Source organism: Myxocyprinus asiaticus, chromosome 6, assembly GCF_019703515.2.
Source record: "Myxocyprinus asiaticus isolate MX2 ecotype Aquarium Trade chromosome 6, UBuf_Myxa_2, whole genome shotgun sequence".
Lineage (NCBI taxonomy): Eukaryota > Metazoa > Chordata > Actinopteri > Cypriniformes > Catostomidae > Myxocyprinus > Myxocyprinus asiaticus.
In genome coordinates this window covers 12476064-12503485 of record NC_059349.1, presented here as the reverse complement: position 1 = coordinate 12503485, position 27422 = coordinate 12476064, and the positions used below count along the sequence as shown (strand labels likewise).

Genomic DNA, 27422 nt, shown 5'->3' with positions numbered 1-27422 from the left:
TGGGAGGCTTGAAACATGCTTTGCTGCTCTCCCATTGTTCAGTGTTTTGTAATGTATATTTGTTACATGCGTCTCTGTTTAATGTTTAATTTCTGTATAGCATACTTGAGCTTTGGAAAGGCACAATACAAAATAAACATTATTATTATTAATCATGTTGATCTACTGAAACAAATCATGGCTAGTATTAAAAGTGATCAATAGCTCTTTGATATTATCTGCTGGTGGAATCCCCAAACTGCAAATCACAGAGTCTCAAAGTTGCGTAGCGCTGCACCTAGCACTGTCACGAAAATAGAGCCCAGTGGAATAACACAGGAAACTAGTGGTTGGTGTAGTTCTGCAGTGCGTCAAATATATAAATGTGACACATCATATTGCATCGGGCCCTTTCATTGTAGACAGTTTTGTTGACTATAATAAAGTCAATCTAGCCTTGTGTAGACATGTTGCGTTAGCTGAACACCCATTGCAGGACTGAGTAATATTATACTGTATTTACCACACGGATTATCCAAGCGGCCATGCTGTGGGGCTGCCTGCTCTTTGGCCCGTCCCAGCCCTCAGTCGGGTTGAGGGACCATGAGAGGGGGCTCGGTCTGCGGGCGCTCCATGCTCCCTGAAGATGGGGTGGGTTAGAGAGGAAGGAGGAGAGAGAGGGTGGAGGAAATGTGGACAAAAACATGCATCAACTTAAATAGTCCAGCCAGCAAAGAAACATACAAATACATGCTTTAACAAACAGACATGGTTAACAGAGAATGTGAAACATTAGAGCAGCATGGATGAACTCAACTGAGGAAGAATGATAATTCTAACATGTCGTTGAAGCAATTCCCGGCAAAATAAATAACAATAATACTCTCAAACATGCAAAGAAAAACGTCCTTCTGAGTAGAGGTATGGTTATGGCTTTATCAGTCAAATACTGCAAGCGCAAACAATGGAAAGATTCGGCAAAACAGCATCATATGCCCTAGGAAGCAGAGACGTGATTTCAAAATGTCATCAGAGCACAAAGACGAACTTTTTAAAGCTGAAATGTGTTATTTCTGTGCCACTGGTGGCACCAAATGGAATTGCAAAAATAATAATTGTTTCAAAACAGGTTTTGCAACTCTTCACTCCTACCTCTACTGGCCTCCTGCCACTCTTTAGGCCTTTTTACACAGAGAACAAAAATTCTGCATGAATATGTGCTGTGAAAATGTGGCAAAAACAAAATTTTAAATCGAAACGATGCATTCTGATAGGCCCAGTCACATCATGGACAAAGCTTTTTTCCTATATGTCGTTGTTTTCTGTTATTCGGCCATACAAACTCACAAAGTTAGCTGTTTTTGAACTTTTTGTATCTTTACTATTGCTTGCAATTTGTTTCTTTGTTCATTATTTAATTACTGGTATTGCATATGGGTATTTCTTTAACCTCAGGCAATTTAAGCACTGTTGACCTCAAGAAAAAGTGTGAAATCACTTTTCACACTCTCACTAGTTTATTTAATTTGTCTACTAACAATGTCAAGCAGTTTATGTACATGCATGTCATTTTGTCTGAAAGTCAGGAAAATTCCCACCACAGTGTCACTTCCACCACATCTCAAATTCTGTATTGTGTTTAATAGAATTCTGTGGTGGAAATTACAGTGTTGGAAATTAATTTTTTTATGTTTTTGAAACAAAATGCCTCATTTGCATTGTTTAGGCTAATTTCATAGCTAACATTTTATGTTTGCTAAATCAATTAAATAATATTTTCACACTTTTTTATAGATTAATTCGGCAAAATTACAGCTTACTTTTAAACAACGTCCAGTAAAAATGTTCTTTGTTTTTTTCAAATGTCACTTGTCTCACATTTCATCTCAGGCATACTCTTCACTGACACTAACTTTAAAAAAAAAAAAACTTTACTAGGGGCAAAATTGTTTGGTGTGGTGGAAATGAGGACACAACTGTGGGGCAGTCACAATTATTTAAAAATGGATAAAAAATTATTTTCACACAATAAATATTGAAATAGTTTATATTTATTTCACTCTTTGTTAACGTATTAATTGGTATTTTTATAATGTATTTTCATAATTTAATTTAAGTCTAGGTCTGGGACAAGGCTAAAACCTTAGTGGCCTTTACTGTGGTCCAAAATCCAGATATCAAAATGCCTGGGCTACCTTTGTTGCCATGAAGATAAAGCAACTTGCTGTCTTGTTTACAAACGCATGTGATTATGTGATTAACAGTTGTTACTAAATGTAAATTGTTTTGCAACTTACGATTCAATTTTTTTATATTATATTATATTGTCTGAGTGGGTGCGAGTGTTATATCATCTGACGGGTGGGGGTGCAAGTGCAATATCGTCCAACGGGGTGTGTGTGGGGGGTGTGGGGGGTGTGGTGCGAGTGTTATATCGTCTGACGGGGGGATGCGAGTGTTATATCGTCCGACGGGGGTGGGGGTAGGTGGTTCAAGTGTTATATCATCCGATCGGGAGGGGATGGGGTTGTCTGTGAGTGGGGGGGCACATGGGGGGCCAGGCTTCTGTGGGGGTAACATGGAACGAGGCGGTCTTGGAACGATTGCAAACAAACTCTGGAGCGGTTCGCTTGTGGCGAGAATGTTAACTGACCCAACGGACCAACGAACCAAACAATATCCCTATAAAAACCATGAACATAACTGAGGGATCTTTGGAGAAGACATCTGTAGATCCACACTTCTCTGTAATTCATCATCAAAACATGGATATAGCCTATTGTCAACTATATTAGATATAACTGCACGTTTAAAATAGGAGCTGTTTTATAATTCCTGAGATAATTTTAGTACGATCGTTTCTCTCTTTTTGATAGTGGCAGAACACAGGTAGGACGGCGTTAGCAACTTTTTGACAAATAAAAAATATTTTTACACGGCTTTACTCTGCTGTTTGTGTGTATATGTGCGAGAGAGGGAGAGAGAGAGATCTGTGAGAACAGGCACGTTTCAATGGGGAAATAATTGAATAATTGAATAATAAAAGCAATTAATGATGGATAAAAATAATCATGACGGAAACTTTATAACTCATATCCATCCGAGTGATGGATAATTTGTATTTGGAGCACAACCTCTAACTGGCAACGCTTGAAAATTCTCTAAAATATGTAATGGTTGACACATTTTTTACAGGCATATAATTTTAACCGTTATATCAATGGATGAGCTTAATCCTGGAACAGCGAACAAACATAGTGACCAATAAGGGGACAGCTTGCTCACATGTGACTTTTATTGACATAGTTTTGGTCTGTTTTGAAATGTTGCCTTGTGAAAGCGAAGCGAACCAAGTAGAAAATGCAACATTGTAACAATTTAGTCCCCGTTTCAGAAAAAAGCAAACGGTCTACAGGTCTGAAAATGCCCTAAAGCTCACTTGCATTTGTTCTAAATTATTAGACGTGACGTTATGGTGTTTTGGTTGAAACCATTTACCTTAAAAGATGCATTCAAATTAAAATACAGTCTATTGAGTTATTGACTGACAAGACAGCCGCTTTGGTTTTGGACAGAGCCCTTAAAATTAGAATGTGTTCAGTTAACAGGAAAACACAATCAGAAACAGCATGTGATGTGTGAATGATGGTGTGATGACTGAGTATGAAATGTATGTATGAGAAATCTGTCGCTCTGAAACTGAGATAATCCCCTTTGAATATTTGATATTTGACGCCTGTGCTATCACATAAAACGCAAGACTTATAAAATAAGACCTCTATAATAGAGCTTCTAACCTACAGAGAATAAAATTAATCCATGTATTGTGTTTTCCAGCAAAAAAAAAAAAAAAAAAAAACAACTTTTACATTGTGATCACAAAATATCTCTGGTGGAGAACATTCATGCTTAATGTCTAACCTAAAATAAAATTACAGTTTGATTTAAATGAATATTTTACCCCAAAATTAAAATTTTGTCATCATTTACTCACCCTAATTTCATCTGCACATTGTCACTTCCTATAAATATTCCTAAAAAGTACCACCACAGAATTTCTCATAATTTATCAATGCTGACCTGCTTCATTCTGGGCCTTCCCGGTGAGAACTTCCTCTTGGAGATGGCCGGCTTGCCCATGCCGATTTTTGGAGTGAGTGGTATGAAAGTGGATGAAGGCACATTACTGATGGCTTCTCCTGGGACAGTATGGACCTGGGCCTGTAGCTGGGATGTCCCATGACCGATTGAGGGCAAACCTACAGGTTGCCTGCATGGGGATAGCTTTAATGATGTCCTCTCCTCCACCAGCGAGCTCAACTTGGCCAAACTTTGCTCATCACCATCAAAAGTGAAGTCCATTTCCTCTATGTGGCCCTTGGAAAACATGTTGTGCTGTTGCACCAAGATGTCAATGTTCTCCTCCTTTACTGACACAGTCTTAGCAGCACTAACCTCAGGCTCTACCAAAACTCCATTTGTCTTTGCAGAAGATTTTTCTGTGCACGAAACCTCCATGGCTTCCTCCTCAAGGCAAGCGGAGTCTGGAGTTGGCTCTTTGGTGGGTGATGGATTGGTGTTCTGCTCCTCCAGGCATGGCTTGCTGTCATCTTCATGCTGGGAGATGTTTTCAGAGAGTTTAGCTGACGTCTCTGGAGGCATCTCTTTTTCAGAAGATGTTATGAGCTGCTGGACTGTGGACGTGTCTGGAGCTGAATCCAGTTTCTGCTCATGTGGCTCTGGATCCAAGGGAAGTTTGGTCTCCTGAGGAGATGTGACTGCAAGTGCAAGAGTTAAATTTAGTGAAAATAACAGCAGCATACATTTATATTATTAACATACAGTATGCAGAGCACAGTATGCACATACGTTGTTATGATTTTGTTATGGAAAGTAGATATGCTGGTTAGTCCCCATCAGTCACTTACATGGCCTAACCAGGCATGATGCAATAAAGGGACAAGCGATAAAAGCTGAAAGAGTGACAGGACATTTTCGTATTTTCATTTCTGTGGTGATGCGCTGGGTAGCCCCGCCCACAGTGAAATCTAATTGGTCAAAAATCATGCTCCACATAGTTGTACATTAATCAAATGTTCTGATTGGCTGTCTTACTTTACGATTGCTTGACTGGCAATCACAAAGCATTCATTATTTTTCAGAGAAAACTTTAAACATTTAATGCATGCAATCACTCTGTCATGTGACCTTAAAGGGATAGTTCACCCAAAAATTTAAATTCTCTCATAATTTACTCACCCTCATGCTATCCTAGATGTGTATGACTTTCTTTCTTCTGCAGAAAACAAACATAGATTTCTAGAAGAATATCTCAGCTCTGTAGGTCCTTTCAATGCAAGTGAATAGTGACCAGACCTTTCAAGCTCCGAAAAAATAAATAAAGGCAGCATAAAACTAATCCATATGACTCCAGTGGTTAAATCCACATCTTCAGAAGCGATGTGATAGGTGTGGGTGGGAAACAGTTCAATATTTCAGAATCAGAATCAGAATCAGCTTTATTGCCAAGTATGCTTACACATACAAGGAATTTGTCTTGGTGACAGAAGATTCCAGTGCACGAAAAATACAACAACAAGACAGAGATAATAAAAAATAAAAAAATAATAAAAATAAAAAGTGCATAGAAATATAAGTATATATAGAAATACACAATAGACAAAAAAAATGTAAATAAAAAATACATGAATAATATATATATATATATATATGTATGTACATACAAATACAAATCTGTTATATACAGACAGTGCAAGGGAATATAATGGCAGGAGAGGTAAGAGATGTTAGATAAATATAAATAGACTAAGCTGTGAATTGCACATAATTATTGCTCATTAACTGTTCATGAGATGGATAGCCTGGGGGACCAAACTGTTCTTGTGCCTGACAGTTCTGGTGCTCAGTGCTCTGTAACGCTGGCCAGAAGGCAACAGTTCAAAAAGGTAGTGGGCTGGGTGAGTGGGGTCCAGAGTGATTTTTCCAGCCCTTTTCCTCACTCTGGAAGCGTACAGTTCTTGAAGGAAAGGCAGGGGGCAACCAATAATCCTCTCAGCAGTCCGAACTGTCCTTTGTAGTCTTCTGATGTCTGATTACATAGCTGAACCAAACCAGACAGTTATTGAAGTGCAGAGGACAGACTCAATGACTGCTGAGTAGGACTGTATCAGCAGCTCCTGTGGCAGGTTGAACTTCCTCAGCTGGCGAAGGAAGTACAACCTCTGCTGGGCCTTTTTCACAGTGGAGTCAATGTGGGTCTCCCACTTCAGGTCCTGTGAGATGGTAGTGCCCAGGAACCTAAATGACTCCACTGCTGCCACAGTGCCAGGGACTAAAACCAAAATGTTTTTCATTTCAGTTCGTTCTGAGCAAAAACGTAATGTTTTCGTTCCAGTTCAAAAGTTCCACAGCCTCCTTTCCAGATGGTTACTGGTTAGAACAAAATAAAAGAACGGTTAATAACGTTCTTTTTAAAATGACAGTACTCTGCGCTAAGGGGTGGGTGAAATACCAATTGCAGAGTTGCCAGATTTCACAAGAGAAACAAGCAATCTGGTCTGGAAAAACAAGCTCAAAATAAGCCACTTGCCTCAAAATAAACAAATAATTTGAGATTTATTACAATAGAAATTGTAACAACCGTACAGTTAATTAACAGTTAAGTAAAATGTGCCTTATTGCATCATATCTAACAATAATTCAGTAAAGACTTATTACACTTAAAACAACTGAGAAAAGTACTTTTTACATCTAATGTTTTCCTTGTATCTGAATTTGCCACGCATGTATATGTAGTAATTATACATAGTTGTTAGAAAGGGCTTCATCCACAGAATACGACATCCACAACGGACAATTAGGCAAAGAAATGTGTGATGCAGCAGTTTCCTTCAGTATCAAAGCACATGTTTTATTTTTCAAGCAACATGAAGTAGTGTAGTTCAAAGAATTTACTGTGACAAACCCTTTGGCAATTCATTTTATGAAAAAATTATCAGATCAAAATTAACTGGTTATAACCGGTTTCCAGCATTTAAAAATAACATTTTCACCGTGGAACAATTGAAAATTGTTTTGTTCTGGTTTTTGGTTACGTTCTGCTAAAAATTTTGTACGTTTTCATTCCATGAACCGTTTTTAGTCCCTGCACAGTGCTGTTCAGAATGTTGAGTTGGGTCAATGTTGGGGTGTTCCTCCTGAACTCCACTGTTTTGAGTGTGTTCAGTTCCAGGTTGTTTTGACTGCACCAGACAGACAGCTATTCAACCTCTCTTCTGTATGCAGACTCGTCGTCATCTTGGATGAGGCCGATGACAGTAGTATTGTCTGCAAACTTCAGGAGATTGACAAAGGTGTCCTTGGTTGTACAGTCATTTGTGAACAGGGAGGAGAGTAGTGGAGAGAGCACACATCCCTAAGGGGCAACAGTGCTGATCATACAGGTGCTGGAAGTGAATTTCCCGTCTCACTAGCTGCTGCCTGTTTGTCAGAAAGCTGGTGATCCACTGACAGATAGACGTGGAAACAGAGAGTTGGTTTAATTTAGTCTGGAGAATAGCTGGGATGATGGTGTTGAAAGCTGAACTGAAGTCCACAAAAAGGATCCTTGCATATGTCCCTGGTCTGTCCAGATGTTACAGGATATGATGCAATCCCATGTTGACTGCATCATCCACAGACTGTTTGCTCGATAAGCAAATTGAAGGGTTCCAGAAAGGGTCCAGTGATGTCCTTCAGGTGGGCCAACACCAGGTCTCTCAAATGACATCATTTTGGGTTTTTTGGGACAGGGATGATGGTGGAACATTTTAAGCAGCTGGGAAATTCACAGTGCTCCAGTGATGTGTTGAAGATCTGTGTGAAGATGGGGGCCAGCTGGTTGGCACAGACTTTTAGACAAGTGGGTGATATACCGTCTGGGCCCTGTGCTTTCCTTGTCTTTTGTTTCCGGAAGACCTGGCACACAGCCTCTTCACAAATCTTATGTGCAGGTTGAGTAGTAGAAGGGGGAGGAGGGTGGTTGCAGGAGATGTCAGTGTTTGTGTGAAGTGAAGGTTAGAACAGGTGTGGGGTGTGAGACTGGGCTTTTCAAATCAAATACAGTAAAACACATTCAGGTCGTCAGCCAGTTGTTGATTCCCTACAGAGTTGGGGGGTGGTGTCTTGTAGTTGGTAATGTCTTTCAGGCCTCTCCACACTGATACAGGGTCGTTAGCTGACAAAAAAATTTCAGCTTCTCAGAGTAGCTTCTTTTAGCCACTCTAATCTCCTTTGTTAGTGTTTTTGGCCTGATTATACAAGATTTTATCCCCACTTCTGTAAGAATCCTCTCTGGCCTATTTAAGTCCTTTTTTACTATAAATCTTCACTTTCACATTCTTTTGTTTTTGGCAATTTGCATTCTTCATGCATATCGCCACCTACTGGGCAGGGAGGAGAATTTATGGTAAAACAAAAATGACTTAAATATTGATTTGTTTCTCACACACCTATAATTTAGCTTCAGAAGACATGGATTAAACCACTGGAGTTATATGGATTCCTTTTATGCTGCCTTTATGCACTTTTTAGAGCTTCAAAGTTCTTGCCACCATTCACTTGCATTGAATGGACCAACAGCGCGGAGATATTCTTCTAAAAATCTTAATTTCTACCACCCCAAGTCGCTAGTTCATATCCAGGGTGTGCTGAGTGACTCCAGCCAGGTCTTCCAAGCAAATAAATTGGCCCGGTTACTAGGGAGGGTAGAGTCACATGGGGTAGCCTCCTCGTGGTCACAATTAGTGGTTCACTCTCAATGGGGCGTGTGGTAAGTTGTGCGTGGATCACGGAGAAAAGCATGAGCCTCCACATGCGGAGTCTCCTTGGTGTTATGCACAACGAGCCAGTTGATAAAATGCACGGACTGACTGTCTCAGAAGCGGAGGCAACTGAGACTTGTCCTCCGCCACCCAGATTGAGGTGAGTAACTGCGCCACCACAAGGACCTACTAAGTAGTGGGAATTGGGCATTCCAAATTGGGAGAAAAGGGGATAAAAATAAATAAATAAAAATAAAAATCTTCATTTGTGTTCAGCAGAAGAAAGAAATTCATACACATCTGGGATAGCGTGAGAATTGGGATGATGAGAGAATTTTAATGTTTGGGTATCTCTTAAATGTTGCCTAAATTACATTAAAATATATTCATTTAGCAAACGCTTTTATCCAAAGTGACTTAGTACTGCAATTCTTAATTTTAATAATAAAACAGATCAACAAATTTGTTATTAAAAACTAGTTTTAAACATATCACTCATTCAACAATGCCATAATCTGGGGATGTTTGTTATGGTTAAAGTCAACATGAAATCAGCGTTGCCCTAATTATTTCTTAATACACGCTCCTGGTCTTACTGTGTATGACACATCAGTGCACGTTATTTTAAAGAAAAGAAATTGCCTTTGGAATTATTTTTTTTATCACAATGTAAGAACTGAAATGACTTTTCAGCATAAGTGACAAATTTCTCTTTTCACCCCCTCCCCTATAACCATATGGCTTCATTCTGATTTGTAATGGCAAAATTTCACAATCCAATCAATTTTCAATGGATAAATTCAACTTCCGTCCAAGAGTTTTTCTCATAGAATATCCCTTATTTAGAAATATATGTCAAATTACGAAAGTAAAATGGGTTGCAAACAGCATTTCATGTTGAATTTAAGGTTATAGCACTTGTTGGTGTTTGTTGCTGAAAGGAGAGAGCGGGCAGATGAGGTACCGGCAGTTTTTTCATTTTCGGTGCTGTGGTGTGAGGTCTTGCTAGACTCTGGCTCAGCTAAATCGCTACTGGTGTCTGGCCCGATCTCTAGAGAAGAGAAAAAAAGACTTGAGTCAATACAGTCACGACTTATGTAACACAAACTGCTCCAAGCACTAGTGGAAATAATTAAAGGATTGGAAAAACAACTCAACGGGGTAAAAGAGTGCAGAGGAAAGTGTGAACGCATGCACATACAGTAATGAGTGTTGTTCAGAAATCGCTTTGAGCGGTGCAACCTCTTATCTGGACCGTTTATCTATTGCGATCTTTTATCGTGGGGTCCAAAGTCTGAAACATCTTGTAAAAATGCATCTATTTTGCAATTTTCTAATTAAATATTATTTATTTATAATTTAATATTATAATTAGTGACCTAGAAATAGTGCAGAATTTGAAACATTTCTTGTTTATTTTGCATCATAAAATTTAAATTTGAAATTTAAAATCTTACAACTGTTTATTTCCAGGTTTAAATTCAATTTTGAATCCTAAATTTCCAATGTGGTCTCAGACACTTGGACCCCACTGCATTCAGGTTGCACATTTGATTTGAGTTTCTAACTACAAAATAGCATGTTTTATAATACCCTTACTGTCTATAGCATTGCTCCCTCCTGCTCAATATATATATATATATATATATATATATATATATATATATATATATATATATATATCTGCAAAACATTTCCACAGAAATACGCCCCAAACATCTTGATCCATTGATGCCGAGGGCCTTATTAAATAAATCTTCTCGCTACTCCTCTAGATATCCAGCCAGCATAAAATCACTTATTCACAAAGGACTAAATGAATAGCAGTGCAGTGCGGCTGACATCAGCGTATCACTATCTTAAGTAATTAGAGGGCAGGTTCCTTTCTAATCAGAAGAGCACAGACAGACCATAATTCTGTTAGATCCAGATCTAGACCTATGACTGCTATAATAGGGACATGATACAGGCCTACGGTAATGATTCTCTCGTGTAGTTATTCAGCACATCTTTTTAATTACAGGAAGAAAGCAATACTTGCTACTGTACTTACTGGCTGTAATATTAGATGAAGTCACGTTTGGGTAATAGAAGACATTAAAAAGGAAAAGACCTGTTATATCCCATATTCATTAACAGACATTGAAATCTGTGAATATATCCTATGGGTTTTAGTCAATGTCAAGGTCTAAGTGGTCTTATTTAAAGGTGTCATATCATTTAGTTTTTCCCTGAGCTCTGCTTATAATGTTAGTCTAGGTTTTTGCTGTTGTGCCTTTAAGATTTCTATGTAAACACCCTCTTTGCATGTATGAGAAATAGCGCTTTGCTGAAATGGCCCCATCCTTTCAGGCTCTTTGTAAACTTTACACTTTGCATTATATTGTGACAGGTTCACAAAACAGTCTATGCTAAAATGTGCTGCTCATTTTTAAAATTGGGAATGGGATCCTTCAGATGGATATGCAGAGTTGCAGGTGCTACACACAGCCTGGAACAGCTGTCAACAGGGCTGAGAAACAAAATTGTAATTTTTAACTTAGTCCTAAATATTACCAATTCAAACTATGTTAAAATTTTAAATGACATTATTTCTGTTAGGGGGGAAAAGCTACATGGCTTCAGTCATCACCAGATTTTTAATAGGTATGTGCACGGATAGTCTTTATTCGGTTGACCGTTCGATGCGCCTGGATTTGAATACCAAAATCACTATTTGGTTATACTACACATGCAATTAAGGTCTTCAATCCGATCCGAGCCAGAGGCGAGTTTTTCAAGTATAGGGCGAGTTAGGGACTGTTCACACGTGTTTTTGCGTCATGCACATGAGATTACTAGTGTTCGCTGCATCACAGAAATGTGAACCTGCCCGGGCAGAACACATATCAGGTTTAGTGCTTAAATTACATATTTTCCGTTGTTTACAAATACTATGTTGCAGGCAGTAACAGTTTGATTATTTTTGTAAGACTTTAATGTGAGTGATATTATCATGTGAAGATCTACGTATTGCACTATTTAGGCTTATAACTCACTGTGCACTTTATTTCCTGCTCTTTTAAGTAGTGTTTGAATAAAAGTTATTTATTCCCGAGTCCAGACTCCTGACAAATGACCATTTTTGAACCCTCATGATTAAGCAAATATTACAAACGTTACCTTGCACATCCCTAATTTTTAAATCGACGTTGTTTCCTAAGTCCACAAGAGGGAGCAACTAATTAATTTAAACCAAACAGCACCATATTGCTCAACGAATATACCTGGCTGTTAACAAAAGTGCATTCCATTTTAAACTAAAGTGCATAAAATTATCAAATCAAAAGATTTAGCTGGTTCATATTCTAAAAAAAGTAAAATGAGAAAAAAATACTCTTGCAAAGTATACTGGTGCCATGGTACACAAGATGAAAAATACCAGAGGAACCACAGTGTTTTTCAATTAATACAATTGTTTGTATGGTAGACATATTCCCAGACAGTAGTAGTATTCGGCTGAACTCGGTTGTGAAGTGGCTCAGACTCAAGAGCCCAGTGCTGCAATATTATTTGTTGAAACAGAACGCTAAACAGAGCGCAACAGAATGGAACAGAAGGCAAGGAGTTGCAGAAGCTCCGAATTATTTGTTTTTGCTTGTCAACTTTTAATAGGACTACATTTTCAATAGTGAATTTTAAATAGCCTGACATGATTAGTATGGGATCATCGCAGTCTTTGGTCTACATTCAGTCAGCCATTTAGACCTGAAGTCACCATGGTAGCCTCCAGTTCAAGGTCATGTCAAAAGATTCAAACATATAGCCTAACAAGCGCGTATTTTGCCTTACAAGTCTTTCATTCATGATCCATCATCCACTCTCATTTGCATTTACAAAGGGGTCTGAGCAATATGTATTGTATGCCCTGCATGTCAAGAGATACGACAAAAACACTTCTAGTTACATGTACCAAAATGCAATGTAACATTCAGAATGACAAGCGAGAGAGAGAGAGAGAATAGGAAAAACTGTGAATGGGCTAGACTGGATCTAGAGCCAGTGGACATTCATCTACAGAGGTGAACAAGGTCAACTCTCTGGTGAGAGGCACCATAAACAAGCTTCTATCAAATCAATGTAAAGGTCAAAGACCAATGAGCAAAAGCCCTGAAGTTCCTTTGGAAAGCTAGTTGTGGAAAAGGAATCATCTTCATTAGCCCAATTTTGCATTGCATTTAAACACCTTTACCAGCATTCTTACTGGCTTATCCAATGTGCGCACGACTGTTAACATTTTGAAAAGTAGATATTAGCCCAATGATTTTAAGTCTCATGTAAACAAGTTTTTCTTGCATTGTCTGATTTTTTGAAGAAGCTGATTTTTGGAAGTTCTCAGCATACTGATGTTCATGTAAACAAACTCATTATGAAAGAAGACCAGAAGGGGTGGGGAGGGGGATGATCGAATTCAGTTTTGGACTCAAGCAAAAGTACCAAGACATGAGACTAAAGGTGCTTTCATACTAGATCTTTTAGTGTGAGTCCATCTGACGTCAGAGTTTGTTTCGTTTGGCTGGTATGAAAGTGGTTTTCCCACTCCTGAGTCTACTTGAAAAGGTGGTCGTGGTACGGTTTAAGTCATCTCTGATACGCATTTTCGCAACTGCTTCAAAAGCAATCCGGCCTAACTCATGGAAGTGATTGCATCTTTGCAATTTATACATCATCGATGCTCAAAGTCACACTTTCTCATTGGTGCTCGTTGCCTTTGTAGAACAGCTCACACTCTACACATCACTTGCAATGTATCTGCGGTGCAGACAAACGCAAATGCCGTACTGTGCATGTTAAGTTTTGGTGGTAAGTCCAAAGGCACAAATATTTCAAAAACACAGTGAGCTCATTTACATGGACACCAGAAAGATGTTTATAGCGAGAAAGCTGTTTATGACACGAAAGCGGTGTTCGTGTTTGCAGGCACTGTTTTAGTGATTTACTCATTACCCTGTAAACATGCGTGTTGGTCAGTAAGCAACTTCTGTTCACAGCAACGTAATTTCCCGTAAATGGTGTCTGAGGTCAACTTCACAATTTTTTCGTGCTCTGTTTCTTCACTGTATTTCCAAATTTCCCACAGTTGCTGCTATGCTTGTTTCCTTAATTTAAATTGTGTCCTGCCATGACATTGCGCTGCAATAGTGGGGTTTTCCTCTTACTTCATACTCCGGGTTCCCCTGGTGCACTTGAGTGCATATGCACATGCACACTCTTCAAAAACCCATAAGAACGGTCATGTTCTCCGGCAGGTAACCGTTTACTCTTAATCCCTTAAACAGTGTAAGGAAAACTGTGTTCATGTTAACATGACGTTTCAGAACGCCGCTTTCGGAAAACACTCTCGATTAAGCAGTTTACCTAGCTACAGTGGTAAACAGCTGCCACTATTACTCACGGTAGTACTCACACTGAAGACACAAATGCTCCACAGTTAGGAACCAAATAGTACAATGTGAAAAGAGACATCCTGGGACAGGGGAAGGAGGGTACAATCGAAGTCGGGTTTGGACAAAGCAATTGAACCAAGTGTAAATTACAGATATCATATCCCGTCCGAACTTTCACGTTCAGCTGTTGAATGTTTTTCACCGCACAGTCACAGTGTAATATATAGTGTAATATAGGCAAACATGTTGAGGCTGCCCTGTGGCACACTAAATAACCATGAACCCAGTGTGGAATGAGACCAGATCTCTCACATCTCCACCTAGAGATTTGTGGCCAGATAAATAATGCTGTTAAATGCCAGTTGGCAGCTGGACCCTTGGAGGTTGGAGAATTGAGTGACTGACACTGTGTTGGATATTTATACAGAGATAGCGAAGTGTTAATGTAGCGCACACCCAAAGCTGGTTGATATCAAGACTGTGATAGAATATTACACACAGAGGCGATTTAACACCACATTTTCCAGTAAGGATTTCGAAAGTATGCCTTTTCAGTGCACCTCCATTACAGTTATATAAAAAGGGAAGATCTTCTGCTTGTCTTTGTAGATTATGGAAAACCATTTGGCTGGTGACACTAAACAAAGTTGTCTGTGGTGATTGCAAGTAGCACTTATTCATCTATAATTACAAAAAGACAGCAAACCTGAAGGAATAGTTCAACCGAAGTAGTCAATATGACTATACTGCGCTATATTGCAAGTCCTCTGAAGCCATAAAATTGCTTTTTGTGAAGAACAGATTTGCATTCCATTCAAGTATGGCATACTAGATGCTTCGCATCAAGTTTGAGCTCAATGATGTCAAAAGTCATTAGTTCTCACTATGAAGCTTTTGATGTGCATTCACCTTTGTGCTAAATAAATAAAAAAAATAAAAAAAATAATGTAGGCTCAATATGGTTTTATGTAGGATGAACTGGGCTAAGGCAAGACAAATAACCCTTTCCTCCAGACCAGTCCAGACTAGTCCAGCCAGATCTGAGACATGTGGGCCTTAGGGATCCCTTGGCCTACTTCAACAACATTTGGCCTGAGGGATTGGAGTGCCTCACAGAGAAACCTCTGTGCTCATGTATCAAAGACTCTGGGCTAAACTCACAATCCTGGACAACTGTGAAATTAAATGAACTGTAAAGACACCAAACCAAAACACTAAGCCAATATGGCTCTAAAGTTATACAAACTTCTCTCATATATCAGTCCAGGTACCACAATAACATTGGACAGAAACCAAGCCATTAAAATCTCACAAAGAAATCCTCTATAAGATGCAGACCAGGGGTAATTAGATTTATTTGCCCATGTAAAGAGATTAGTGATAGACTGATATATTGGCCAGGTCAATAGATTTGTCCTTTTTGAGATTATTGTAATGACCGATAACTGTGCCCAATATGTAGTTATCAGTATCGGCATTGGCCAGTGAGAAACCTGTACCGGTCAATCACTCAAAAAGAGGTAAGAAAAGAAAGCAGCCAATCTGTACATTTATAAAATAGAAAGAACACAAATTCAAAGTCAAGAATACACAATTAAGCTCCAAAAAACAACCAATTACAACTCAGTCAAGACAATTTAAAGGTTAATTCTTTAACAGATAATCCAACGCTAACCTTGCTAAACTTTTCAATGCTCGATATATTCAGACACTAAAAGGTCAGTCTTACCTGTCATTTGTTTTTCAGCAGTTTCCACCTCTTTACTCGGCATCTCACTGACAGGCTGGAGGGGTTCTGCATCATGAACTTTAGCTGGTTCAGAATCGTTGTTCGACAGAACTGGCTGTGCAACTGTTTCAACCTCCACATGTGACTGAATATCCTCCTGAACACCTTCTACATCCGTGCGCACAGAATTTGATGCAATGCCAGCGTCTCTACAGGCAGAACATAACTGATCGTCTTTGGGCTGGACATGTGCATGACTTTCATCCGATCGCTCACACTCTGGGTGGAACAAACTGAAAAAAAAAAGAAAATAAAAAGGAAAAGCAATGATGCACACTTTCATTACACTTAAAAATCCCATCCCAATATTTTGATTTTGGATCCAAAACTTGGATCCAGATATGGATTTGGATTCAGTTAATGGTACTGCTTACATTCCATCCCAAAGTACAGATTTGCTATGTACCTTTTGCAGTGATGGCAAAAAAGCAGATCTTTGTGGACATCAGGATCTACATCACTGGGACACGAGCAGGTGAGGGAGGTGTCCTGTTGATCGACACAGTTTTGGCACAACAGGCTGTTGTGGTGCCACTGCTCACTGCTCCGCGTGCCACACTGAACACACATCCGGCAGTTCTACAACAACAAGACTGCGATTAGCTACACTGAATAACTTTGAAGAAACTGTGACAGATTTTCCATTTTACATCAGTTAGTTCCACTGCTCGAATCTGATTGGCCAAGCTGATTCCAAGAGTGCTGATATTTAGTTTAACAGCACTGGAGATGCTGAAATCAGCTGTGATAATATCCAGATTCACAATAGCACTTTTGCTTGTGTGAAATTTCTTAATTATTACAAAAATAATATATTTCAGAGTTGCTCATACCTTACACCTCCAGCCGTTGGTAGGAATAGAGTCCATAGCCGGCTGTAAGCAGAAGGTGTGATAGCCTTTGTCACACATATCGCACACTAGCATCTTAGTGTCCTCTCCAGGCTCCCTGCAAGACAAAAGAACACAAATCAATCAATACATTGCATGACTAATTTAATTGTCATTCGAGAAATGAAAAGGCCTATATTCCTACACTCCCAACAGAAATAGTTTTCTAAAGTATATGAATGAATAGATGTGTTTCAATAGTGACTACACATTATGTCTATATGAAACATCCACAGGTGGCTACCTATATAACTGTATAACTCAAATGAATGAATGAGCTAATAAAAAATGGGCTATTGAGTATCACTATAAAGGACTAATCAGTAACAGTGACAAATACAGAGTGTGGAGAATAAAAGGCATAGCTTGGCAGTAACTTACTTGCATGTCTGGCAGACTTTACATTCGGGGCACTGCCAGCCTGCCCTCTTCAGAGGAGTGACGCTGATGTCCAGACACATGCCATGGTAGTGCAGCCCACAGCTGGTGCAAAAGAACTGGTCCAGGAGATCGCCGGGGCTGTCACACAACACACAGTTCACCTCCTCTTCAACTGAGAGAGAGAAAGAGAAAGAGAGAGAGAGAGAGAGAGAGAGAGAGAGAGAGAGAGAGAGAGAGAGAATATTATCTCAGAGAGAGAATATCAGTGAGTAATGGCTTACATTTTGGTTGTTTGAATGAAGCAGACATTCTTCCTAACATTTCATTTTTTGTTCAATGGAAAAAAGAAAAAAATATAGGGTTGGAACACCATGAGGATAAGTAAATAATGACAAAAGAACTATACCTTTAACATGCCACAGATTTCATGAAACAAAGAACAAATCTACATAAGAAAAAAGAGTTCCATCTTACATTTGTTGATGGCCAGCTCAATGTGCTGTGTGCACAGGACCGAGTGCCTCCTAAAGTCCTGAAAGGTGCCAGCGGCCCCTGCGCAGGGGTAATGGTATGAGCGGTCGCATCCCTCCTCACAGCACTTGATGGATGCTCCAAGGCGCTTACAATATGCACAATGCTTCGAAAGAAAAGAGATGCACAGTTTAATTAACCAGCAATGCAGACCCATCAATTATTTTTACGCGGTTTGTTGTCCTAAAAGACATAATTGAAACCTTGCATGCATTAACTACTCATCACATAATCAACATGAAAATGTTTGGCAACTAACCTTAAACCAGACAAATCTATACAATAAGACATGCAAGCTGACAGCATAATGCCTGTGGTCAGACTAATAGCTAGTGAGCGCTGTGACATAAACCACAATGATGACAGACTGACTGATCTGTAATTATTCCATCACGCTAATCTCCTACAGACCACAGATGAGAAGACTGAAAGAGAGAGGCAAATACTGTGTACTGTATACTACCCATACTCTTACAAAAATCTAAAAATTCTCACCACACTCTAAAAAAAAACTCTTAAAATGTTCTTACCATACTCTTATACTACTCTCACCAAAATTGTATAATGCTCTCATAATGCTCTCAACATACTCACCACCATCACAATACTCTCACCATACTCTCTTCATGTTTTCACCATACTCTCACTGAACTCTTATAATACTTTCATAATGTTCTCACCATACTATCATAATACTCTTAACCATACTCTCATAATACTCTCAACATACTCTCACCATGGTCGCACCATACTCTCAAAACACTCTCATAATAGTCACTATATTCTCATAATGCTCTCAACACATTTTCTTAATACTCTCACCATACTATTATAATACTGACTATACTCTCAACAAACATCCAGAATGCTCACACCATATTCTCACCATGGTCACACCATACTCTCATAATACTCTCACCATGCTCACACCATGGTGGCACCATACTATCATAATACTTTCACCACAATCTCATAATGCTCTACCCATACTCTTATAATACTCAAATCAAACTCTCCCGATACTCTCAACATACTCTCAGAATGCTCACCATACTCTCACCATGGTCACACCATACTCTCATAATACTCACCATGCTCACACCATGGTGGCACCATACTATCATAATACTCACCACAATCTCATAATGCTCTCAACACATTTTCTTATTACTCTCACCATACTCGTATAATACAGACCATACTCTCTTAATACTCATCATACTCTCAAAATACTCTCACAATGCTCACACCAGACTCTCAAAATACTCACATCATACTCTCTCACCATAGATTTATAAAGCTCCCATTATACACTCATACCACTTTCTTAATGCTATCACCATGCTTTTACAATGCTATAATAATGTGCTCACCATACTCTCTTAATACTCTCAAAAATGCTCTAATAATACCCACAATATAGTCTTTTAATACACCTATAATGCTTACACCACAGTCTCATAATCCTCTCACCCTACTCTCAAAATATACTCAAAGTGCTCACACCATTCTTCTTAATACTCACATCATACTCTCACAATGCTCACACCAGACTCTCATAATACTCACATCATTCTATCACCATAGCTTTATAAAGCTCCCATTATACACTCATACCACCTCTTAATGTTCTCACCATACTCACATCATACTCTTAAAATACTCTATATACTCTCACCATGGTCACACCATACTCTCACAATACTCACCACAATCTCATAATGCTCTCAACACATTTTCTTAATACTCTCACCATCTTGTATAATACTGACCATACTCTCTTAACACTCATAATACTCTCAATATACTCTCACAATGCTCACACAGACTCCCATAATACTCACATCATACTCTTACCACAGTTTTATAAAGCTCCCATTATACACTCATACCACTCTCTTAATACTCTCACCATGTTTTTATAATGCTCTAACCATACTCTCAAAATGCTTTATTAATACTCACAATATACTCTCATAATGCACTTATAATGCTTACTCTCATAATCCTCTCATCATATTCTCACCATGCTTCATCATAGTTATCATACTCTCATCATACTAGGGCTGCAAAATTTGGTCAAACAATCATGTGTTTATTTTGACAAATAGCATAAAAACATCTGGTATCGTTACTGCTTAAATTAAGGCAGAAGGTGGGGAAACACCCTTTACAGGTGGCCAGACCCTCACAGGGCTAAAACACACAGACAAACACATTCACACCTACAGGCAATTTAAGACTCTCCAATTCATTTGACCTGCATGTTTTTGGACTATGGGAGGAACTGGAGCACCCGGAGGAAACCCACGCGATCACGGGGAGAACATGCAAACTCCACACAGAAAGGCCCAGTTTGAGCTGGGACTCGAACAATGACCTTCTTGCTGTGAGGCGACAGTGCTACCCACTGAGCCACTGTGCTGCCCTCAAAAGGACACAAAATCACATTGAAACAGAAACTCTCATATTCACCATGGCATGCAAAAAATTAATACTAACAATCAATGACATTTGTCTCCAAATGAAGCTCACACTTTGCTTGTTTTGTCCATACTCTGCTGCCAGTAGAAAAAAAATTACTCTTTAGTCACACTTGTTGTCTTCAAATGAACCAAACAAAAGAACTCTTTCATTTGACCCAAAAGAGATGCAAGCTGCTGAAGTAAAAAAGTTCTCATTGCATTCAAACTGTATCTGAAATTGTAAGTGGATTAGTCCACTTTAGTCACACTGCTTTCTTAACCCAGTCCACTTTAACATTCTATTACTACAATATAATTTTGGCATATTATTATTAATTATTATTATTATTATTATTATATTGAATACTACTATAAAATAGTAATGTAAGCGTGAGCGTAGTTCTAGCAGGGAGATATCAGGATTCATCAATCAGGCATCTCATCCAATCACAATATAGCTTCTGCTTAAAAGCCGGCCAGCTGTCTATCACTGTTCGTATACTTCGTGTAACATGCGAGTTAAACATATTTCAGACTACATGCCTTGTTTCTCCAGCCAACAACCGCTTCATGTCGGATTATTACTCAACTTGATGTCATGCTCGTCACCAGCCGGTCTACATCAGGAAAACTCACTAAGTTCTCAGTCTATTCTTCTTTTGGGGAACAATCGTCAGTGCAAATTGCTGGTGGTAGATCGGGTGCCAGGCCTTCTGTTCCACTGTTCTCAATTCGCTGTTCATCATAAGCCTTAATGCATCAATACCATTTCAGTGGCAATATTCATTTTACTGGAGCATTCGTTCCTCATCGATCATGTTAGGTGATTGTGCGTTCCGCAGCACAGTGGCCACTTGCGCACATTTCTCAATTTTACCTCAGTGTTTGCATGCTTGAGCGTCCTCTTATTGGGGAAGCAAGTTCCTAATTCATGCACATCTTTATGCACAAGTACTCCAATGTATAGGGTCTGATTATATCCATAATATGATGTTCTTGGGATGTGTTTGCGCTCCTGTCGCATTAATAGAGTATTTTCCTTTCTCACATTCCACATCCACGTTTCCTTAAAAGGGAAGTATCGCAGTTGCTGCATGCCCTCTGACACTTAGTGGCAGGCATTGCTCATTACATTTCTACATTTCTTTAACAGCACAATGCATTTGCTGCCAATACAAGAAATAATCAAATCAAAACAAAGGGTACCATTCCTAACTACAGTTATGTTACATGTTTCGTTTATCAGAAGTCATTCTGGCTCTACAGTGTAGAGATTTGTATTATAACGGGCACTGCTAAACATTAACTGTTTTATCAGTGATAGGGCCACAAAACTTTCTTATTAGGCCTTCCCAACATTTAAATTCCAGCTTCATTCTCAAGTTCTGCATACGGTTTACTAAATACATCTCTGTCAAAATTCAAGCTCCTCAATTTGCTCTATGTTAGTTCATCCTCAGCAAGGATACCGTACAATTATATCTGCCTTCTAACAAGTGCCATTCACAAAAAACCAAAAATATAATTTGGAATAAATTTGGTTAAATCCCAAGGATATGGGGCTCTCAGTGTAGCTCCATGCATATATTGTCAATTTTACACATTTTCATAGTCAAAACTAAATGTGGGTCATATTCTTGTCCAATAAAACTGGTCCGAAGAAGAGTGAAGTACACTGTTGTACAAACTCATGCACAAATAATGTTCACCCTTGTTAACTTTCGGCAAAGGGTATCGCACAACAACATTGTCCTTATAGTAGGGCCCTCACATTATGTTGTTCATCATTTGGCAGAGATCTTGCACAAACAATGGCCGTCAACATCGGAGGACTTATAATCAAATGTTATCTATCTTTCGGCAAAGGGTATTGCACAACAAAGTTGCCCTTATCGTAGGGCCCTTACATTCGTTGTTATCCTTTGGCAAGGATATTGCTCAATAAAGTTTGCCCTTGTTTATCTTTTGGCAAAGGGTACTGCACAACAACGTCACCCTTATCATAGGGACCTAACATTACATTGTTCATTCTTTGGCAGAGATCTTGAACAAACAATGGCCATCCTCGTCGAAGGACTCATAATCAAACGTTATCTATCTTTCGGCAAAGGGTATTGCACAGCAACGTTGCCCTTATCGTAGGGCCTTTACATCCTTTGGCAGGGATATTGCTCCGTAACGTTCGCCCTTGTTCATCTTTCAGCAAAGGGTATTGCACAACAACATCTCAAACAATGGCCACCATCGTCGGAGGGCTCATATCAAACGTTAATCATCTTCAGCAATGGGTATTGTGCAACAATGTCGCCTTATCGTAGAGCTCAAATGCAACATTGTTCATCCTTCAGGCAAGCTTTGCCATTAATGTTTGCCCTTATCGAAGGGCTCAAACGCAAACATTGTATATCCTTCAGCAAAGGCTATTGCACAAACAACATTTACCCTTATTGAAGTGCCAATCAGCATTGTCTACCCCCTGAAAAGATATGGCACAAATAAGGCTCACCCATTCGCAAGGGCTCAACAATTCTCATAAGCAGCCTACCCTCCTGCAGGGTATGGCACAAAAGTAGCATGTCATACAGTTATACACAGGCCATGTTGCATCATTTATATTTTTTTCTTCTTTCAGATTCATCCTCACTTTCCGGAGACCTGATTGCTGTCCTGAGTCCAATCAAACTGTTTGATTTTCTTTTGGGAGCTAGATTCAATACAGTTTCCATTCCTTTTGGGGTAAGTTCCGCTCCCCTGCAGTCATCACCTCCAGCAGGATCTAATGGTTCAAGCAGCATCTGAGTGCTGAACCGTAGTACGGGGCTTACACCAAATGATATAAGTATCTTTTGTTCGTATTCATTCTAGCAATCTCGAGGCTTTCTGATAGAAATATATTTCTGTCATAATTTCTTGACTTTCAAGTGCCATTGCAAGGTGGTAATCCCTTGAGCATTTATTTAGGTGGAAAACAGTCAACTTCTTTAATATGATGCTTTTGATTTTATTAAGATATTTTACGCAGCCCTAAATCCTACTTAAGATACTTCTATTATACTCTTGCCATTCTTTTTTATATGCTATCCACTCTCACTGTTCTTTCACCATACTCTCATCACACTCTCACCATTCTTCTGACAACCCCCTCTTAAAACATACTATCATCTACACTCATATGCCCTCTTGCAGCCCTTCACGACCACTTGCAAATAAAAAAAAAAATAAAAATAAAAAAAAACAGCAGCAACAGCATCTTCAGACACCTGCACTAATTGTAAATAATAAATGGTGGTGGGGCCAGTGAAAATATTGGCAGGACAAGGATAAATCTGACCAGGCATATAATTTTGTGGTTAACTCACAAAATGTCTGAAGAATTAAATAATAATGACAGTACGAAGGTTTTTTAAAGGGTCAGGTGATTTAATTATACTCTTCCCTAATTTTAGGTTCCATTCAGTATTAGCTGCTGTAAACTGTAACAGCTTCCTGAAAACACGTACGCATTTCCCTCATAATAACAGCAGTATGCCAATGTTCCTCTTTTCTATCTATATTGATCTGTTCTGAATCTCTATCATACTGCCTAATGAGCTGCTCAGAAACCAGCTGTCCACTAAAAGTCAACCAACACTGCCCTCACGTTTACAGTTGCTTGAAACAGCTTGTTAACTGCACATTTTGTTTCGCACCTCGAGACGTTACCTGCCCACCACAAATAAATCTCAGTAAGGCATGCGGCCGAAGGAGCACCACATAATTTATGTAACTGTCTTAGAAGTCAGTTTGTATTTCTTGTTTATTTAATTATTTTTAAAGTGTCTTGTTGGGGACCTTTAATTTGAAACTGCTTAGTGAAGCGCTGGTTTGAGTGGAGACTTTTATTATGAAAAAGCTCAGAGTGGCTCAAAAAGACAGATGTCTGCACTGCATGGAAAGTTAAAGAGTGTTCAAGTTCTAATATTTACATTCTACTCATATGAAGTTAAAAAGGACATCAGATGCAAGATTAAGTTCTTCTTTTGGTAACAAGCAGCCAATGAAGTAAGTTTTTCATTTATATTATATGTGATTGTTAGATTGTGTTGCTGTGTGGAAGAGAACAATATCTGTACAAATACTATAGTTAAGCTTTTAAAGTGAACTTAACTCTGTTTAAAATGTTTACAAAGACAACATTTATTTATATAATATATTCATGTGTTTTATATTCTTTGTTTTCACTTTATATTTGTGTATTTAGTTCTCACGGCATCTTGAGTTGGTTGATTATGAGCCAGTCAATAAATCGCCAGTCATCAGAGAATCCTTGTGCTCGTGAAATTACTGGGGAGAGTTATAGTGAGAATTCAACTGCTCTTCGTGAGTAGGAGAAGGGAAGACCCAACCAGCAGTCAGCAAAGCTTCAAGTTAACATCAAGTTCATCACATTCTGGATTCTGCAAGATGAAGTACTACTTACACCGGTAACTAAGAAGCAAGAGGCAAATACAGAGTCAAGGCACTGTCAAGTTAAGACCAACAAGAAAGTTAAGCACATACAAGTTCAAGTTAAGGTGCTTAAGGTGGACTTATTCTTGATATTTGCTTAAAAGAGACTCTTTAAGTGTTCAGTGTTCTTTTAAAGAAGTGCTGGTGTTATGTACTTACTCATTTAAACTTTAAGTTATTTTGGAGAAGTATTAAGCTTAAATAAGAAGACAATTGTTGATTGAACTGTTGAAAATATCCATGTTCAGTACAATTCATGTTGTATGAACAATTAAAAATAGACAGTGCAACAAAGAGATCTAGAAAATGGCAGAAGGTGGCCAGTCTACTAGGGGTAGCAAAGAAAATATAACAGAGATTATGCAATCACAGCAGCAACTAAAATCCCAGGAATGTGTAGAGACACATGAATCAATAGCTGTTGATGATACAACAGATCCAGAGCCACGAAGAAGTCAAAGAACCCACAAATTTACTGAAAAGGGTAAAGAATTACATGATAAAAAGTTGGCTAAACGTAAAAATCACTTTCAAGGCTCTTATGAGAAATGGAAAGCTCTGGCTAGAGACGCTAGACAAAAACTGATGGGACGTCTCTCCAATGACATGCTGCAAGCTCTTATAGGCACAATAAGCTCTGCTTCAAAGGATTTAAATGTTGTTTATAAAGAGTTGCGACAAAATGTGAGTCCTGATAGTGATACTCGTCGCAGAATAGACACTTGTGGTGCCGTCACTAAGATGATAGTTGAGTCTGCATGGAGTCGTTTAGGTGAGGGAGTTGAGGGTCAAGATCCTTTCATTCAAGAGGGATGCTGTACTGATACAGGCTCAGTATTTTCATCCATAGCCTCCAAATCAAGTAATGGACATTCCAAGTCTTCTTCTCAGTCCTTAAACAACTCAAGCGTCAGCTCCAGAGGTTCAAGTTTGTCCTCTGTTAAGAAACAAGAAGCTGCTGCAGAAATTGCTGCAACTGAAGCAACTTTAGAAATATTACAACAACAAGAACGTGAAATAGAGGAACTCCAAAGACTTGAGGCTGAAGAGAAAAGGAGAATAGCAGAACAAGAAGCAGAAGCTTATAAGCATTGACTAGAAAGAGAAGAAGCTAGACTGCGTGTAAAGTTTGAAACTGAAAATGCCACCAGACGGAAGGCATTGGAAGACAAGCGCAGAGAGCTAGAACGCTTGGAGACGCTTAAGAAGTTAAATGCTGCAAAGGCACGGATGCAAGTCTATGAGCAGACAGGAGACTCAAAGGATGAAACCAGAGAGTTACTCCATGACTGTGCACCTGTGCAGAAGAAGCACATACCTAAATCAAGCAGCTCCTTGTTCGAGCACACACCTCCACACAAAGTAGTAACAAAATCACTTCAAGAAGATAGCACTGCAGACCTTGTTAGGATATTAGCAGAATCAATCAGTTCAAGTCGTCTTCCTATACCAGAACCTGCAACATTCTATGGAGATCCACTCAGATTTAGTGATTGGAAAACATCTTTTCAAACTTTGATTGACAGAAAGAACATACCAGTAAGTGAAAAGATTTACTACTTACGAAAGTATGTTGAAGGACCAGCTAAGAAAGCCATTGAAAGTTACTTCCTATTGGGCACAGAGTCAGCTTATCATGCAGCATGGGCTATTCTAGAAGAAAGGTATGGAAATCCGTTCATCATTGCCAAAGCCTTTAGGGACAAGCTTAATTCATGGCCCAAGATAGATCCTAAGGACAGTGTTGAGTTGAGGGAATTTACTGATTTTCTCAGAGGCTGTGAAACAGCTATGACTGAGATTAAAAGCCTTCAAGTTCTCAATGACTGTAACGAAAACCAGAAGATCCTTTCCAAACTTCCTGATTGGTTAGCCTCGAGGTGGAATTGTCAGGTAATAGAGACTGAAGAAGAAACTAAGACATTTCCTACCTTCAGTCAGTTTGTGGAGTTTCTTGCAAAAGAAGCTAAGATCGCTTGCAACCCAGTGACATCCCTTCATGCTCTAAAGTGTACTGAGGTTGGAAAAGGAAAGGTAGTAAGAAATCAAGGCACTAGAGTGAAGGTGTTAGCTGTTCAGTCTAGTGAGAAAACAGATGCAAAATGCGCTTTCTGTAATAAACCAGGACATGCTATTCACAAATGTCGGAAATTTACAGAGAAAAATGTAACTGAACGGATTAAGTTTGTTCAAATGAATAAGTTATGTTTTGGCTGTTTGAAGCCTGGCCATCGCTCAAAGAACTGTGAGGATAGAAGTGTATGTGAGACATGTCAGAAGAAGCACCCTACATGTCTACATGAAGACTGTATGAAAGAAACAAAGAAGTTTTCAAAATTGGAACAAACAAATGAGAAGTCACAGAAAAGAAATCAAGAGCTGACAGAGAATAAAGAGACCACATTTGATGCAACATCCAATCGAGTTGTACTGGATGTGAACAATACTCATACCTCTACAATTGTACCAGTATGGGTCTCAACTACCAATGAACCAAACCATGAAGTTCTTGTTTACGCACTTCTTGACACTCAGAGTGACACTACCTTTATCCTTGAAGAGATAGCGCAAGCTCTTGATACAACAAAAGAATATGTGCAACTGAAACTCTCAACAATGGTATCCAAAAGCACAGTTGTTCCATGTCAAAA

At 38.9% G+C, this 27422-nt stretch overlaps 1 protein-coding gene across 7 annotated transcripts in view; it reads right to left on the bottom strand.

The window, feature by feature from the left end:
• kmt2cb (lysine (K)-specific methyltransferase 2Cb) overlaps positions 1-27422 on the bottom strand; it is a 171666-nt gene that overhangs the window by 72150 nt on the left and 72094 nt on the right. For all 7 annotated transcript variants that reach the window (XM_051700822.1, XM_051700824.1, XM_051700828.1 and 4 more), the window contains exons 8-15: positions 17762-17924; positions 17288-17459; positions 16850-16964; positions 16423-16595; positions 15957-16249; positions 9766-9852; positions 4060-4757; positions 503-619 (exon numbers count right to left, since the gene is read on the bottom strand). In XM_051700822.1, coding sequence (XP_051556782.1) covers positions 503-619; positions 4060-4757; positions 9766-9852; positions 15957-16249; positions 16423-16595; positions 16850-16964; positions 17288-17459; positions 17762-17924 — 1818 coding nt within the window. The remainder of the gene's footprint in view (positions 1-502; positions 620-4059; positions 4758-9765; positions 9853-15956; positions 16250-16422; positions 16596-16849; positions 16965-17287; positions 17460-17761; positions 17925-27422) is intronic.